Raw genomic sequence first — 18,095 nt, forward strand, 5'->3', positions numbered from 1 at the left:
CTCACTGTATTTTTTTAATAGTTAAAATAGTTAGAAAATATGTGTTTAATGGAAAATGAATAAACCAATTGAAAAATATATAAAGTAGATAATTTAAAACATCAACTTAAAATTTTCATTCTGAATAGCTTCTAATAAATAGAACAGTTTTTAATGTTATTTTTTTTACTTCATTGAGTTTTCTGCCTCATCATAGGTTCTTGTTGTTGCTTGTGTTATCAAGGTAATTTATGCAAAGCATAATTGAATAGTTTTACTGAGGATAATCTGTTTCTTATGGTCTTCCTTCTGGTCATTACTTTTTAATTCTTCAGTCTCTTATGCCAGTTTTCTTTCCTAACTAGTTAACGCTATTATTCTGCCTTCACATTGCTGTCACATCTGTATACTCCTTTGTCAAGCTATTGCCATCACTTATTGCCAGGCCTTTCACTAGCGATGAAGGTGATGGCGGCAGCTTCCTGTCTTCTGTGTCTTACCTCATCAATTCTATCTATGTATTCCTGTTTTATTTGTTTTTTTTGAAGCTCATTTTTTCACCTTGTATTTCCCTGCTTGTATATCTCTTCTAGTTATGGCTCCAGTTTAACTTTCTAGATAAGTTCTCCCTACTGTATTACCATTTTTACAAAGAACAATTTGCCCTTCCAGAATATGCTGCAGTGCCTTATTCAGCAGTGTTTTTGTTTATATTCTTCTTAAATTCAACACGATCCCTTTCTTCTTAAGTCTAAAAGAACTTTATTCTTCTTTTATAGTATTTACCACATCTGCCTCTGTTTTTAGGTATTGCCATACCTTTTAATGCCTTGACTCTAGATTTTAAGCTCTTGAGGGTAATGATTCTTTCATATATTTCAAAGTATCTGCCAGAATGCATCTATAGTATAAGATTTTAAATACTAATTGAATTACAAAGCTTACTTAATTTTATAGTCGTAAAATGCAATAAAATGAAAAGTTTTATTGACTTTGGGAAGTAGCCTTGAAATAGGTGGAATAAGCCTTACTAAGATCTTGTTTCCTAATAATTTTAGATTTCTTTAAACTCTTAAGTCTAATTTCAGTTCAATGAGAAATCTGATTTTTAATGCCCAAGGAACTGAGATTTAACTATATGTCTCCCCTTATCTGCAGGGATACATTACAAGACCACCAGAGGATGCCTGAAACCGTGGATAGTATTGAACCCTACCTATAGTATATTATGTACTATGTTTTTTCCTATACATACATACCTATGATAAAGATTAATTCATAAATTAGGCACAGTAAGAGATTAAAAACAACTAATAAAGTAGAACAATTATACATAAATATATAAATAAGTTTAGATATAACAATTTAAAACTTATAAATTGTTTATTTCTGGAATTTTCCATTTAATATTTTTGGACATGCTAACTGACATTGGGAAACTGAAACTGCAGCAATTAAAACCGTGGTTAAGGAGAGACTGCTGTAATTTTAGTTAAAGGATGAAAAAATAGAACATATACCTAAAAACTGACTTGGGTAAGAAATACGTAATTATCATGAAGGGCATTTTAAAAGATGCATCATTGTAAATAATTCTACCTTTATAATAAGTTTGAACATTTGTTCAGTAGTATATGACAGAGTAACAACTCCTTTACAAAATATAAAACAAAAAAAGCAAATATTATTTTTCACATCTTGTTGAGCTCATCTTTGGTTGATATTTAAAATACTACGTGGAATAAGCCCTACTAAGGGCTTAAGGGCTTTTTATCCTTTGGAAGAACTGACCAATTAACTGTAGAAATTGATATCTGTGCCTATGATTTATTAATAGCATATGGATAGAAAAATTTAGTTTTAAGAAGGGTCCCATACTGAGTTTGCTGTTGCCTCTATTGCGTTTGCATTTTTAATTTTTCATTCTAACAGGAAATATTAGCCTTAATGCTTTTATGAGCAAAATTACTTGAAATAAAGTGAATTCACACATTGTAATGAAGACCAACATGAGGAAAATAGAAATATTTATCTTTTCATAGAACAGATGTTTAATACAAAAAGTTGTCTAAGCTTCTCATTCTCACATTTAAGCTGAGGTCAGTAGTTGGAAACATAGTTGTGACTTGTTTTTGAAGCTAAGTTTTTAGCCCGTAAGCATTATTTTGGTTTGCATATTTTATACTACTTAGCACATTAGAAAGCTATTAGAAGTTTTCTGATAGGTATGAATTTTCTTGTCGTAAATCAGTTGATGCACTTTTGTATACCTGAAAGATCATTACAGATGGGCAAAAATGCTTGCTAAATATCTGCTTCAGTGCCAATAATAGCAGTTTTAAAGGCAATATTGTGATATTTGCCATTTATTTATTTCTTATTACAGAAGACAAGAAGGCATGAAAGCAGCTTAGACAAATATATTAGAAATCTGTTTTTATACTGAGTTCTTTGGCATAGTTATAAACATTAAGAATAAAAATGTTTAAAATGTAAGGGAGTTTTCCTTAATATGAAGGCTCTAAAAATAGTCTAATTTTTATTAAGATTATAAAACTAGATATTAAAATTTTATGGTTGGAGTCCAATTATAAAATTCATTTTTAAAATTTTTAAGTGAAGATATTAATGAGTTTGTTTCATTTCCTGGGTTAAAAAATAAAAATAAAATAAAAGAAGATTAGGAGTTATGCTGTGCCAAATGGTACCAAACAAACATTTTCTTGATACTTTTGCACCTGAAGTGTTAATTTCCCTTTGGGGTTTCAAAAACTTGGCTATGCTACATTTTGAAGCATTTTTTTAACTTCAAAAAACAGTAGAAAATAAGGCAGAAGGAAACTGAGGTTTTGCCAAGATTTGACATTATGTTAACATTATTATCAGAAGTAAATTACTATTGAATTTGCCATGTTACCTTAATGAGTCCAAACTATTGCATGGTATTCATTTCTCCAAGGATTCGGATATTTAGTAAAATAGACTGGATAAATCTCATTTATTTGTATAAAAGTGATATATTGTTGAATTTTTGGACTTTTTTGTTTGTTTAAAAATGGGTTGCTACTTGGTTTAGTGAATACATTTTCAAAAAATAGAATAAAAATTGTTCACTTAGCCAATTACATTGCAGTATTTTCCTATTTTAAGTAACATTGCTAATTTTCTGATAATGATATTGGCACTTACTGATAGATTATTACATTAGAGCAATTGGAAAATACTGGCTTGATAGGAGATTCCTAATCCTTGTAATCTGTAGTTAGGGTTCGCAATTTCATGATTTTCCCACGTGAATTCAGGGTTGGAGAGAAAAATGCCTAAAGTTAAATTAAGTGATGGTAGAGTAGAAAAGTGACAAGATTTATTGTTACTTTAATGATTTTCAGTGTGGAAATAAAACAATTATATTTTGAAATACTTCGGAGCTATGATTGCTTAGGAACATTGTATAAACTGTATTACTCAAAACTTGCATGTATCTAAAATTAGAGGCTTTGTTAGACTTTTCTATAATAGCATAACATCTTTTTTTTTTCCTTCCTGGTATTCAGATTTGGATAGTTAACTTTCTATTATACAAAAGGGCTGAGTTGAATAAAGTTATGAAGTAGGTTAATGTATTTTTTTTTTTTTAACCAGTATACTGTATTAATCCAGAGCATTTGGCTTAAACTTAAGCAAAGAGAGAAGGGAAGAAAAAGACTGGTGCTTTAGTGTTCTTCCTTCCCTTTATTTTCTTTTCATTTGTATATTGTAGGCATACTGTCCCTGAACTTAGAAAATCAGTTTTGTTTTTTTTTTTCCATAGTAAACATGAATTTTAACGTTTCTCTATCTTGGTGTGTATACAGAGGTTTTTTTTTTTGTTGTTCATTAATTTTAAAATTTTGATAAATCCTGTGATTTTTTACGTTTAAAAGAATACAGCTTCATACATAGTTCATTATTTTTGATGCATCAGACATAGCAAATACACTATACCAGCAAACATAGCATAGTGGTATGGAAAATGCTGGATTGTTTTGAGCCCATAATTTTGGGTTTTAGGTTAAAATGCTACCCCAGTTGTCATGTAAATATATCTGTAATTTGTGGCTTAGAAATAATGCACTGTAACTTCAAAAAAAAGCAAGGATACCTATGTTAGTTACACTTTAAAGTTATACACTGTTTTAAGGCTATGTATTTATTCTTTAGAAAATATGACTTACATGAATATTTTCTGTTGGACATAATATTGACAAAATATACACATGATAGTACTTTTAACAAACTGCCATGCAACAAATACATTAAGTAATGAAGTTGAATATATATGACCTAATCTAATTGACATTCACATTGAAAATTTACAACATAATCAATACTTAAAATATTTCTTCTTATATTTGGCAGTAATATCCGTTTTTACAATTTAAATTTAAAACTCATTTGAATGTGGATTTGGTGAAACTTAGACTTTTCTCTAGTCTGTGACAACCTGAGGTACTAAACATTTCTCTCTTATTTCACTATCTTCAAAGGTAATTTTTTTGTTTCTTTTAGGATCTATCCAAGAGTTGTGTATTACAGCGTTATTAGGCAGGGGATCAGCTTCTACTATGGAAACAACTCGCTTTTTCATTTTACTTTTCAAGACCTTTTGAAATTTTTGTCTAGTGAATGCATATAATAGAGGGTGAAATATAGTTGTTCCATAAGCCATGACTAAAAAACTCAATCTTAATTTTACTAAAAGGTCACTTGGGCCTAAACATAAAATGGTGGTATTTAAAACAGAAATTGGTGTCCAGCAGAGAAGAAATGTAGAAATAATCAATAAAGACATCCTGAAGACTCTTTTTTGTCTTTCTCGTCGTTCACGGTGTCGTTTCACAGCTCGCCGGAGGGCAATTATTACAGAAACTGAAGTTCTTACACCAAAGACCACATTTCTCCCACCACTGCTTTGTGACATGTCTGTAGCCTCGTGTTGTGTGGTTAGAGAAATTGTCTTTTTCTTTCTTGCTTTCTTCTTCTGCCCTGTTGAAAATCTTGTGCCTATTCGAATATTAAGAGCCTGAAGTATTTTGGTGTATGTGATTAGCATTACTACAACAGTGAAAAAGAATATTGGGATCTGTACTAACAGGTGATAATACATTCCCAGTTCAGTGTAGTATTCATTTGTACTGACACATAAAAGTGTCTTGTTTTCCCATGTATTTCCACTTTGAAGACTGAAAAAATTTACCTCAATAAAAGGAATGAGGAAAGAGAAAAAAGAAAAAATCCAAATGGATGTCATTAACATTACAGCTCTGCCCATTGTCAGAATTCGGTTTGCAGGTTTTACAGAGATGTCGTATCTGTCCAAAGTGATAGCAAAAACGTTGATTGCTGTTGAGACACTTGCAAAAGATACACAAGCCTCATGGAAACAGCAGATGAGAGCAGTGTTACTCTCCAGTGAAAGCAGAAGGATAACTATAGTTAGAGGAATACATCCCACACAAATTATTACATCAAGTACATGAAGATTCATCGTAATAATGTTACTGACAGAGTTGATTAAGTTGGATTTCATGCAGTAAAGTACCAATACGGTGAGGTTGCTGCCAAGTCCCAACACAATTTCTAACATAAGAAATCCGGTGAGAGACACTTGAAAGCTTAACGGATATGATAGTGGTTGGTACATATTGGTGTTGATGTCATCAATGTCATCTCGCACTGTAATGTTAGATTCAGACTGCATGTTGATTTCCAGAATGGGAGAAAAGCACATTCTTTTGGAGCAGTTGTTTTTTTCCCTAGAAAGTGAAATAGAATAAACTATTTGATATTTGGCAATTTAAATGCTGTAGAACGTGTTCTTTGTAAGAAATCTTTTAATTGTGTGCTTGGTTTAATTTTTAAGTTTGTAAACTATTAATAGAAAATGTAGAATTAAGAAACATCAAGGTTGCATTATTTTGTTATAAAAAATTGTGTTTCCCTTTTGAAGAAATAACTATGAAAATTGTTCCTCGGTAGTACAGAGTTATTTTAATATACTAAAGGATTTTCCTCATTTGAGTTTTTCAAGCTTATTATTTGAGATAAAGTATATTTTTGTATGATAAAACTACCTAGCATACAAAATAAATCTCAAGCCAGTGTCTTAAAATTTCATTTAAATGTTGTGAGTAGGTAGCAAATAAATGCTATTTTAATATACTCTAGCATAATGAGTGTAGGTGTAATTATTCCTGTGAGATTTCAAATGAACAGGACAAGTGTTCATTTAAAATGACAAATGGCACAGAGCTCTAGTTTGTTTTAAGACGCTTTATCCATGTTGATTGAATTTCATATTCAGAAGTCAACAGTGTGCTTGGGGACATTTGGAGTTATTTCCCACAGAAATAGGCCAGTGATAAATATTTCATATATCACAGTTAAAATGCTCAGTGAACTTTACAATTGGCAGACTTAAAAATTGGAAGAAATGGGACGTTATGCTAAAATTAAAAGCTACAAAGTTTGGTAAAAGAGCATTAATCACTCCGATGAGTGATTTATTTTGTGACCATACCCTGTTGTAGCTTGTGGAAACAGGAAATTGAAATTTAATATCACATACCCAATTTTAAAGTGGTTTAAAAAAATATATCAGTTAACTTGGTTTAAACTGAGTTTTTAAAGTAAAAGATGAAATATCAGGGAAAAGGGGTATGTGAGACCCGTTTTTTGAGGAAGCTTTTAAAGTTATACATTACCTGTGAAACCTTTTGTGTACATCACCCATTGTATAATTTTGAAGAAAATTTAAAAAAAAATACAAATTCTTGTGCTAATTCATGCAAATCTATGTTTTAATATATAGGGGTTTAAAATAATTTATAAAAAATAATGTCTAATATTCTGGGCTGAAATGTCACTTATTCAGTATATTCAGTTTAAAATATGAACTCATACAACCAACTATATTTCACATTTAAAATATCAACTGCAAAATCATATTCAAGCATAAATTATAAAACCTAATTTCAAAATTCATGTTAACTTTCACTTGAGGTTATGTTTGACAAATTTTAGAATACAGTTTTATGCATGTTATTTTGGGGATAATATTGCAGAAACACAAATGATAACATTTCTTTTGAGTTAGTATAAAGTATTACTAGAGGCATATTTATTCGAATAAGTTAAGGTCTTAGCTAACATTGAAGTCCTATAAAAATGGAAAATTTTAAGTGTGCCAGATTTTCTCAAATGACAGATTAAACATCAGGTCTTTGTCACATCAGTTAGATTTATAATTTAATAAAGCAGAAATGTCAAGTTAGATGATAATTAAGAAAAATACATTTTCTCTACAGCAAGATTCTGATATTTTGTAAATGTTAAACAATGTGGTCCAGTGCATGCATCTTCTGACCTACCTGTTTGCTGTTGCCTTATGGGCCTTTTGGCTCACAATGGCAGTTTTTGACAAATTGATACATGATATCATTGACAGATTTTGACATGAATTTTTACCTGACAACAGTGAAGTAGCTGTGATTTATTTCATGTCTTGTAGGAATTCTTTCATTTTCTCTCCAGTACTTCAACTGCATGCATTATGAGATTTAGTTGGCTGATGGATTTCTAAAGAACAGTACATAATATTTTATTTGTTTTGCTTTAAAAAGTCATGACCAAGAGAAACTTCCTCAGATGATAGGAATTATGTTTCCCTTTGATGGTGTACATGAGAATGTCTCTTTATTTTCCAGAATATGTGAAAACAAAAAAGGAAACATCATAAGGTTTGTAGCTTCTAAAATATATTTAAACATCCTTTTGTTACAATTGTAAACTGTTTTTATAGCAGTCCTCACTATTTTGAAATGATTTCTTGATCACATAACTTGCTTTATATTATAAATCCAGGCCATGCCCTTTTGATAAAAACCATCTGCTATTTAATTTGGTTTGTTTTCATTAGAAGAGGATACATAATTGGTCATAAAAGTCAGAAAAATCCATTAGTCGTATCAATTGATATGAATATCTGAATATTTAGTGCACAACACACTTGCTAAATCTTCCTTTTGTTTGCTGGTCAAGTATGTTATTTTCTTTTTGGAAATTCATGTTTCATTATTTCTTCCAGAATCAGTAGCTTCCACAATTCTGATATGTTAAAGTATAAACTTCCTTTTTTAAAATGCTCACCAGTTCTTTTCGGGCTTTTACAGTTATATTGTTTTTCTTTTTGTGGTTATTTTCTGTAGCATCTTCCTAGGATACAGTTGATTTTTTATATTCCAACAGTAATGTAGACCTGTTCCCTGGTTTTAACTCCTTAATGTCTTAAGTCATGTTATAGGAACATCTTGCAGTTCGTAGTTCAGACAGCTAGGGAGATGCTCAGTCAGTTGCATTCTTCATATTGTCAGTTGTAAATACTGAATTAGCTGCTATCGGTCCTGTGAAAAGAAAATAATTGGTTAAGAAATAGGATTTTTAAAAATTTGCAATTAATTGAAAGTTACTTTAGTTTTGTTTAAAAACTATCCAGTGTTTCTTATCACAACAACCAAACTGAATTATTAGAGCCACAGCTATATGCATAAAATTAAATTTCTTTAAATAAAAGATTCCTTTTTCCTAATAAAGATTGTATATATTATCTTATTTAACAATACAGTTCACATTTCAAATACAGTTGAGAGAAAAGCTGTATTTTTTAAAACTAGTTTCTGCTCTCATTTTAGAAGCTAATCTGTATTTTCAGAGACGATGAACAGTTAGCATACACTAAACATATTGTTATTTCCTCTTTGTAATAAATTTAACATTTCTTGCTGTAAAAATACTGTAACTTGCTTAATTATTAGCACATGGCTTGAATTTTAACTCATTAAAACAGATTTCCTGACAAGATACTATAAATTTCTATTGATGAATTGTTCATGTGGTTGAAATATAAAAGATAATAAAAATTATAACTGCAAATTAATTTTCAGTGAACATGCCCAATAATAAACTTAACATAAAAATAAGTAATAAGTAACAGCAAAATAGTAAACTTCGTTCTTTTAAGAAATACAAGCATTTTTGGAACACTGGAGAAAAACTGTACTGATTACCTTAAGAATATTTAGTATGTCTGAAGTGACTTAAAAGCTGTCTTCATAGTGAATTAACAAAGAATATTTGTATTTAACAATGCATTATAAAAATTACATTTAAAATTTAGCATGTCTTAAAAGAAATTGATCTTAAAATACATGTCTAGCAATAAGTAGAATTAAACAAACTCTTAAAATTTAGGCTGAAATTTTTCAAAGTAATTTTTACCCCACTATGCCAGTTCAAAAGCAGCTGTATACTATAATAAGGAACACATCTTACCTCCGCTAAAGATTTGATAAATTCTTGATGTAGTTGAAGCATTTCCAGTTTGGATTGATTCATTTTGTTCACTTGTTAGTAGAGGACTGGGGGAAGAGGGTCATAAACATCTCTTCGAAAATGACCTTAATGAAAATATGTGTCTGTAGTGTGCCATTGTTTCAGCAGTACTGCTAATGTATGGAACATGTAGTGCTGCTTAGAGGCTGCTGCAGTCTCTCACTCTTCCTACTGTGGAATCAATAAGCATCTGAAAATACATAATGAAAGTAATTTAACATACTGAAGGCTTCTTGTCTCCAGAGACAACATTTAGATTCAGTCTTTCTAAAAAGGAACGGCACTGCTTTTCGGAGGAAAGCCTGTTCTGGGCAGCTTTTGCAGAATGACAGCCTACCTTGTCGCTTCTCTCCACTGCAGAGAGATGCAGTGCATTCACTAATTTTGATTGGTCAGTTGTATTGGGCTTAAACTGTGCTTCATATGTATAGCAGGGATTTCCCCCGCTCCCCACTGTTTTATATAAGGATACTTTTTTAAAAAGGCTAAATTTATGAGTGGTTATATGTTGTTCTTAAATAGAATATGTGTAAATTAGTATTTTAAAAATGTGTATTCTATTCTGGTTTGTTGGTCACTTATGCCTAACATTAAAAAATGCAGGGAGGTGGGGGAACAGAAAAGATTTACATAGTAAAAAGTATATATTCTTTTTAAAGCCTTGATAATTGCATTTGAGAATATTTTAGTCATATATATGTTTTTGGTTGAGATTCTTTGTTCTACAAATAGAAACCCACTGCTTCTTTACTGTGAGCCACATTGAATTTCAACTAGTTTGTTTGTATTCAAGTCATCTTCTCTGAGTATTCCAAATTGTTGTGAGCATCTCAAGGTATTAAACATTGTCATGACTTCACTTAAGTATTCATTCATTTGGGTATTCATTCATTTCATTCATTCATTCATAATAATAATCAGATTGACCTAAGGTGATAATACTCTAAAATATTTTTTAAACATTTCATTGTAATAGCTTAGTCTCAGGGTGTAAAATTTTAATCATTAATAATTGTATTACTTTTGGAGATTACTACTTTATCTTCACCTTTGATAACCCCTTTATTTGGTAGATGTATACTGATCACTTGATACAATATTTTATTTCAGTTGGCTTATTCTATTTTTGACCTGGGCACATTTCTTGGATTGCTATTTCTTAAATATTATATGTAGCTACATGCTAGTGTTGTTAATAAAATATTGTCTTAAAGTAAATTAAGTTAGTTACATGTCTTTATAAGTTATAAAGCTAAATGATAAGGTAGATACACTTTCAAAATGGAAATAATGATATAAGTACTGAATATTTAACATTAAATATTTAAATTTTTAAATTTTAAATATTTAAAATTAAAAATCAAAATTAAAATATTTAAAATTAAATTTCTATTAATTTTATTTACCTATAAATAAGCTTCTGTTTTTAATAGTGAGGATAAATTTTTTTTAGAATTAAGTAAATAAAACAGCTGGACTCTCTAGAAGACATTACAGGTGGCTAAACTGTTAGAATGTTAATCATCACCTATTTCCATTATTTTAGGAATATTTAGTGATCTTCATGTTTCAAAATGTATACTGTTTTTTATTTGCAATTGGAACTATTCTTTTATTATTTGGAAAAGCAGTATGTATTTTTATAATCTTTCAGTGGTGGTGTTGAAGCTTTATAGGGGAATAACTGACCAGTATATGAGTTGTGAGTTGCATTTCTATAGAAGTTCAGAGTAATGTGGTGGAAAATTTTGTTGTGAATTAAAAAAATCTTCTGCACAGCTTTGGGTGGCAAAGCTTTGGTAATGCTAAAAATGAAAATGTTGTGCTGCTATTCATGCATTTTGAAAGTTGGGGAAAAAGATCTTGTTAGAATGTCAGCCATTTATAAAGATAACTTAAACACACACACAGACACACACACACTCCCCCGACAGACATTCATTTAAGCTTCAAATTAAAACCAGAGAAAACATGTTAGCATCAGTTGAAATATGTGGTGGGGGTGAGGAGATTATTAACATACTCTAGTAGAGTGCTTTTCTGCCAGAGTTCAAGTAGTTGCTTATGTTTATCATCAAAATATTCCCATGAAGTTGAAGAAACCAAGATACAGAGAAAGTTACTAACTTAAAAGGGTCTAGATAAGTTAGCAGCAGAGTCAGTGTTAAAACTCTGCAAACCACACTCTACTAGGCAGTTGGCCTTTTCTCTTTGGAAAATTATGAAGGTTTTGGGATTTAGTATTGGATGATCTCTTGCTGTTTATTGCCTATATAACTTTTGGCAAGTCAAGCTTCCTCTGGGTCAACTTTGGCTCTTTTTGTTAAAGTATATTTTTATGCTTTGTTTAACTCTTTGTGAGACAGTGTTTTCAAGTTTTACTCAGATTATTTAAAAAAACAAAAACAAAACAAAATCTGGGGTTTCTGAGCCATAATGGTAACTCAGCGTGGACATTGCACTTTATTTTCTGTGTGAGTAACTTGTCTCCAAGGATACATAAGATATCACAAACAGTGTTTATTTTTTGTTTGTGTACAATGTTTCGTATAATTTGATTTCCTTTTAAAAACCACAAATTGTTTTGGTGATCACAAGGTACGCTGAAATCTTAACAAGGTAATTCTAACTTCCCCTGTTTTTAACCAGTATGCAAATATCTAAACCATTGATTGAGAATCAGATATTATTTTCATGAAAAAAATTAATAACAGGCTGGGTGCAGTGGCTCATACCTGTAGTTCCAGCACTTTGGGAGGCCGAGGCGGGTGGATCACTTTAGGTCAGGAGTTCGAGAACAGTCTGGCCAACATGGTGAAACCCTATCTCTACAAAAAAAATACAAAAATTAATCAAGCATATTAGCATGAGCTTCTAGTTCCAGCTCCTCAGGAGGTTGAGACATGAGCATCGCTTGATCCCTGGTGGCGGAGGTTGCAGTGAGCCAAGATCGCATTGCTGCCCTTCCAGTCTGGGCAACAAGGTGACACTCAGTCTCAAAAAAAAAAAAAAAATTAATGTCAAATTATCAGTTTATAAAGATTCTTGTTTCCATAGTAACACTCACACTTGTGCATGTAATATATTTTGTATTCATATAGGATACTAATTTTGAAGGATGCTACAGTTGGTGATTTTAAACCTAATTTCATGTTATAAAATAATGTTATAGGCTAACCTTTATATAATAACCTAGGAAAGCAGTTTGACTTCCTAATGATAACTAAGCACTAGATTTGATTCTAACCTCAAAATACAGCTTAATTAAAATCCATTTCCAAAACTCATGCCTTCCTTTTTAGTTATAAGTATTTTAATTGGGTATCTATTTTAATTCCTAAAAATTCCTCATATGGGGAATCTCTGATTTTTAATTTTATGTATTTGTCCTCTTAAGTTTGGACAACCATGACTATGACAGAGTAATTTATTGTATATTTATGTTGTACTATGCATATCAAATCATTCTTACCTAGTTTGTGGCTAGTTCTGATGCCACATTTTTGAAGATTGTCTGAGTCTGTAAATAAATCTCAGCTTTGTGAAATAGTGGAATTCACCATAACTGAAAGTACATTGAAACAATTTCAAGGTATCGATGCACAAACAGTTTCTAATTGCTGAAAATCAGGTTTAAGCTGTATTGTGACAAGGATCTTTTTCATTGTCAATTTAGCGTACGTAGTAAACCTTGAACTCTGATTCTGGAGCCCATGGAAAAAAGGATTATTTTGCTTTAATGCCAATTCAGAAATTTCATTTGGCTTCTCTACTTTACATTTCTTTTACACCAAATATTTTATCAAAAAAATAGAAATGGACCATCTGCTGAACCTCCATCAAGTGGGGAGTAGCCAAAGTAGTAGAGCGTCAACAACATTGGTGATTCATTTTCTATATGAGAATAATTGAAAACTGATTATATTTGATAAAGCACATGCATCAGAATTGTATACACTTAACAGATAGAAAATCTGCAAGCCATTCTTTCCCATTCTTCCCTACCTCACCTAAACTGGGCATTTACATTTCTTTTATTTTTATTTTTCACACTGTATTTGTAAGTCATTTGCCAGTATCACATACATTATAAAAATAAACACATGGCTTTTCTTGCCATTTTTCCATCCAAACTTACACTTTGGACCCTGTGACTATTACCACAGTTTATCCTCCCTCTGTTGTACAGCTGTTGGCATGTCTACTTTGGGCCCTTATTCAAATTATTACCTTCATGCCCAGCTTTCTGGTTTACTATTTGCTTAATAACCCTCTTTATCTTCGTAAATATTATGGATTTTATTGATGCTTTTCTCTTATACAGTATTTTAATGACAGAACTATACCAATACCCATGTTCGTGCCCCGTCACTTGCATTGATTTCTCTTTTCTCTTGCTTCCTTTTTTTCTTTGCATAATTTTCTAAGTTGTGCAGAATCAAATTAATTTTATGTTCTGAGGCCAAGTCCATTGATCAACTAGATTACATATTTAACAAAGCTATGTCAAGTCCCCTCTTTTGTGATGTTATAACTGTTATCCTCTGCTGGGGGACATAGCTGACTATCTATATCTAGTGATCTGTTATTGATGCAAGTTAGTTACATAACATTTTTTTTTAAGAAGGCTGCCATTCTTTATGTAGAGTGAGAGAATGGCAGAGTTTTATTGTAGGCTATAGTTCTATAGACTCAGTAACATCCACTATACTACTTGAGTCATCCATTTGGGAAAATGGATGCCTTTTAAGAGTTTAGTTAATAATTCTTGAAGACTATAATCACTGGTGTCTGTCTGCCAGGTATATTCAGCAGTGTATCTTCAGTTGCTGCTACCTTCTGATCTCTGTTTAGGGGTGCGATATCTATAAAAGGCCTGCTGTTATTTTGATTGGTATTGTAGAGAATCTGTAGATCAATTTGGAAAGAATTGACAACAGTATTGAGTCTTCTAACTTATAAACACAGTATGTCTATTATTTTTAGGGCTTTTTTGATTTATTTTGTCAGTATTTTGCAGTTCTTGGCATATAGATTCTGCACATATTTTGTTAGATTTGTATTTAATTTCTTTAGTGCTATTGAAGTAGTACCTTTCTTTGAGATGGAGTCTTGCTCTGTCGCCAGGCTAGAGTGCAATGGCGCCATCTCTGCTCACTGCAGCCTCTGCCTCCTGGATTTAAGCGATTCTCCTGCCTCAGCCTCCTGAGTAGCTGGGACTACAGACACATGCCACCACACTCAGTTAATTTTTGTATTTTCAATAGAGATAGGGTTTCACTATGTTGGCCAGGATGGTCTCTTATCTCTTGATGACGTGATCTGCCTACCTCGGCCTCCCAAAATCCTGGGATTACAGGCATGAGCCACTGTGCCCAACCAGTAGCAGCTAATTTTTTTTTAAAAAATCCAATTGTTTATTGTTAGTATATGTAATTAGGATCAGTTTTTGTATATCGAACTCATATCCTGCAACTTTACTAAATTCATATATTAGTCTTGAGAGTTTTTTTGTGTGAATTCCACAGTATTTTCTATATAGACAATTAATGTTGTCTGCAAATAGTTTACTTTTTCCTGAAACATGTGTGACTTATTTATATTCTTGCCTTTTTGTACTGCCTAGGACCTCTGGTATTAGGTTGAATAGGAATGTGTTGGGAGAAGCAATCCACCATGAACTCTGAACATTCTTGCTGGATATGATGAGAATGCAAAACCCTAACAAAACTACCTTTTACCCGATCTATTTCACAGGCTTATATTTGTAGCTGGCAACCTTGAGAAATGAAGTAATGATGCCCTTACCAAAAAGAATACAAGCAGACTTGCTTCTCTTTGTTATAAAAATGGCAACTTTCCCAAGCTCAGTGTTCTTCAGCTGTGAAAAAACTCATAGTTCACAGAGCACCCACAGTCCTTTGCCACGGACTTGGAGGGCAAGGTGCATTGTCACTGATAATCATGCTCATACTGCTTGCTGTATCATCGGTAATACAGTTGTTTGGTTTGGACCCAGGCATCTTATAGCTTAGCATTCATGAAAACAGTAACAGACTAGCTTCATAGCTTATAAATAGGGTAGAATCCCAGACCCTAACAATTTTTGACATTTTTGGCTACAAGCATATGATTTTGACAGAGATAGAGTTTCCTGTAAGAGAAATGACAGGGCTCTTATGGGCTCGTTTGAGAGGTTATGAGACCAGCAGCAAACGTTCTTGTTTAAGTGGTGGGGTACAGAGTAAAAGCCTCCTAATGATCTGCCTGTTAATGAATTTTTTGGGGGATAAGCAATGAGGGGTGGAATTAAATGAAGCTGCTCAAATAATGCCTTGGTTATTGCTCACTCTGTAGGCTGGAGGAGGTAACACTATTATTATATCAACAGAACAGCAAGCCTCAGGGCCCTAAGGCAAAAGGCAGTATGGCTGCTGAATTGAGGGCTTCTGAGAGCTAACATAAAAGATGTCAGCAATGAGGATGTGGAGCTTTGGGTAGACTAAGTATATTATAAGTTCATTTGTGGAGTCTGGGTGGGCAGCCACTTGAAATTGAATTTAAATGCAGTCTTGCCAACCGGTACATACCTGCTCTTTCACTTTGTGGTCTCTGATTTTTCTCTCCCCCGTGTATTCTAACCTCAGCTGCTTAAGTTACAAGCCAAATGTGGTAGGGAACCTCAGGGAAGGAGAGGAATTCAAACTTTTCTAGCTCTGTTGAATGGAGATGCTCAATTAATCATCCTATGTGGTCCTATAGGGAAAAAGCACGGTAGGTGTCAAGGTAGGCTGAATGTACTGAGGACAGCAGGATGGAGCTACGGGGGCGAATTAGAGATCCCTAGGCGCAAGCATTTCCAGGAGCACAGGGTCACCCTGGAGTGAGAAACCAAAGAAGAAAAGCCTTCCCACCACCACAGTCCTCTGCAGGATAGCCTCCTCTGCTACCCTGTCTTCCCCATGCTCCTCCTCAGGAAATAATGTAGTCTCCTGGCAACTATGGCTGTAGTCCCTTTTGTGCATATGTTAAATTCCTTGGCCTGTGGGTAAAACACTCAAATTTTAAAAAGCTAAAATGTAGATGGAGCCTCTGGGCCTATTCAGTGTACTGTTGTTTTGGGTTCCTCTGCTAAACGTGTAATTGGTGTTGATGATTTTATGTTCTTACACTATGAATACTTATAGATTCAGAGGAGATTGTCCTATTCATGGGCTGCTACATGTAGAGAGGTGTTCCCCTGTCCCCTCTGTGGGTGATTCAGCAAAAATAATGTATCATCCCAGGAGGGAAGAAAAGAAAAGAAAATTACAAGTTTGGTTAAAGGCTCAGTGATTGCTGGAGAACTCATACCATTTCCCAGTACAGCAGTGCCACCTGCCTGACCCAGCTACCAAGTGCGCCTCTTTTGAAAAGGCAGATGCAACTTTGAAAAGGGATGCAGCTGGCCTGGCCTTAGTGTCATTTTGGTTTTCCATGAAGTAGAACCTACTCCTTTTGAGAAAACCTTATTTCTCACTTTGCCACCTGAAACAAAGCAGCTGACTCATGGCCCTGGATTTAAGGAATTTCCTGTAAATACCTGGGCCTGTTTCATTGATGGTTCACGCCCAATTAAAAGCTGATGCAGCTGTTGAGGGTCAGTGCCAGCTACAGAAAAGTGAGAGTGGATGGCATCATTCCATTCTTACAGCTTTGACCAATACGTCCCTTGATTAACCTTGTTATATTTTTACTGGCTCCTGGCCTGTTTCCAATAGCCTAACCTTCAGGTCTGTTAGAAGACTAGCAGATTAAAAATAACTTTTCTTTGGGACTGCAAACTGTAAAAACAAATTGTAGCTGCTAGTCAGACATTTTGGCTTACCCAAACCTGTACCCCCCAGATTGCCATCATTTCTACCTGAATTAATTGTGTCATATGGCAATATATCTACCATAATAGTCTCGGCAATCATTGTGTCCTGTTTTTTGGGAATAGGGACTTCTCGGTGTCCTTCCCCTGCTTCCACTTGTAGGATGAATTCCTTTTCCTCCTGTGTGGCTACAGAATTTTTTTTTAAAGGCATTCTTCTCCTAGTTCTATTGGATTTCCAACACTACCCATAAAGGGGTTGTTGTCCTTCCCTCCAGGGTTTAAGGCTCCTCTCTGACCCCTTACACCCCATATTAAAGATGGTAGAAGGGATCCAGGCTCTTCATGCTTTCCCTCAATGGCTGCCATCTTCCCCCAAGCCTGTACCAGGACAATTGCTTTCTCAGGCCTTTAACCATATACTCAGTCTTTTGTATATGCCTGTGAACATCTGGTGAGATCTTTGCAAAAGTCCACGAATGGGTATGAATAAATCCTTTGTGTCTGTAGATTCCCTGGCTTCTATATTTACTTGCTAACACACACTTAGCCTTTAGCAATTCGTTAACAGTTTTGGCTGAATTATTCTTACTGGTGTCCAGTATTGTCTTCCCAGGTACTCAAGTGCTCATGTCCCATATGTCCTGTCTTTCTTTAGAATTTGGATTGATTGCCCCGTAACCGCAGCATTCTGATCAGTTGAAAAAGTTTGTGTTTGTAGATCATTTGTTTTTCTCTTCTTCTTTTTTATAGTAACAATGAGAACTATGTTCTATCCAGCTTTGTGCATCTTATATGGAAGCTGAAGAATACATGCTGGGATTTTGATTGG

General features: G+C 33.3%; 2 protein-coding genes across 6 annotated transcripts in view; one reads left to right on the forward strand and one right to left on the reverse strand.

Moving 5' to 3' along the window:
* Positions 1 to 18,095, forward strand: part of COG5 (component of oligomeric golgi complex 5) — a 367,675-nt gene that overhangs the window by 102,493 nt on the left and 247,087 nt on the right. The gene's annotated exons all lie outside the window — the stretch shown is intronic.
* GPR22 (G protein-coupled receptor 22) lies at positions 4,042 to 9,831 on the reverse strand. 2 transcript variants are annotated; one of them, XM_032275706.1, is made up of 4 exons: positions 9,349 to 9,773; positions 8,167 to 8,420; positions 7,486 to 7,596; positions 4,042 to 5,774 (listed from the first exon to the last, which is right to left on the reverse strand). In XM_032275706.1, exons 3-4 carry the CDS (start codon positions 7,563 to 7,565, stop codon positions 4,448 to 4,450), a joined length of 1,407 nt encoding a protein of 468 aa, XP_032131597.1. In that variant the 5' UTR covers positions 7,566 to 7,596; positions 8,167 to 8,420; positions 9,349 to 9,773; the 3' UTR covers positions 4,042 to 4,447. The 2 variants fall into 2 exon arrangements, with proteins under 2 accessions (XP_032131597.1, XP_032131598.1); XM_032275707.1 differs by having other exon boundaries at positions 7,389 to 8,420; positions 9,349 to 9,831.

This window comes from Sapajus apella, unplaced genomic scaffold (genome assembly GCF_009761245.1).
Source record: "Sapajus apella isolate SASKATOON/1434 unplaced genomic scaffold, GSC_monkey_1.0 scaffold7, whole genome shotgun sequence".
NCBI classification, from domain to species: domain Eukaryota; kingdom Metazoa; phylum Chordata; class Mammalia; order Primates; family Cebidae; genus Sapajus; species Sapajus apella.

Bases quoted from the DNA above. Each gene is read 5' to 3' on its own strand.
- GPR22 (XM_032275706.1), bottom strand. From the start codon at position 7,565: ATGCAGTTGAAGTACTGGAGAGAAAATGAAAGAATTCCTACAAGACAT. The intron at 5,775-7,485 runs GTAAAAATTCAT...TTCACTTTCTAG, and splicing joins AGCTACTTCACTGTTGTCAG to GGAAAAAAACAACTGCTCCA.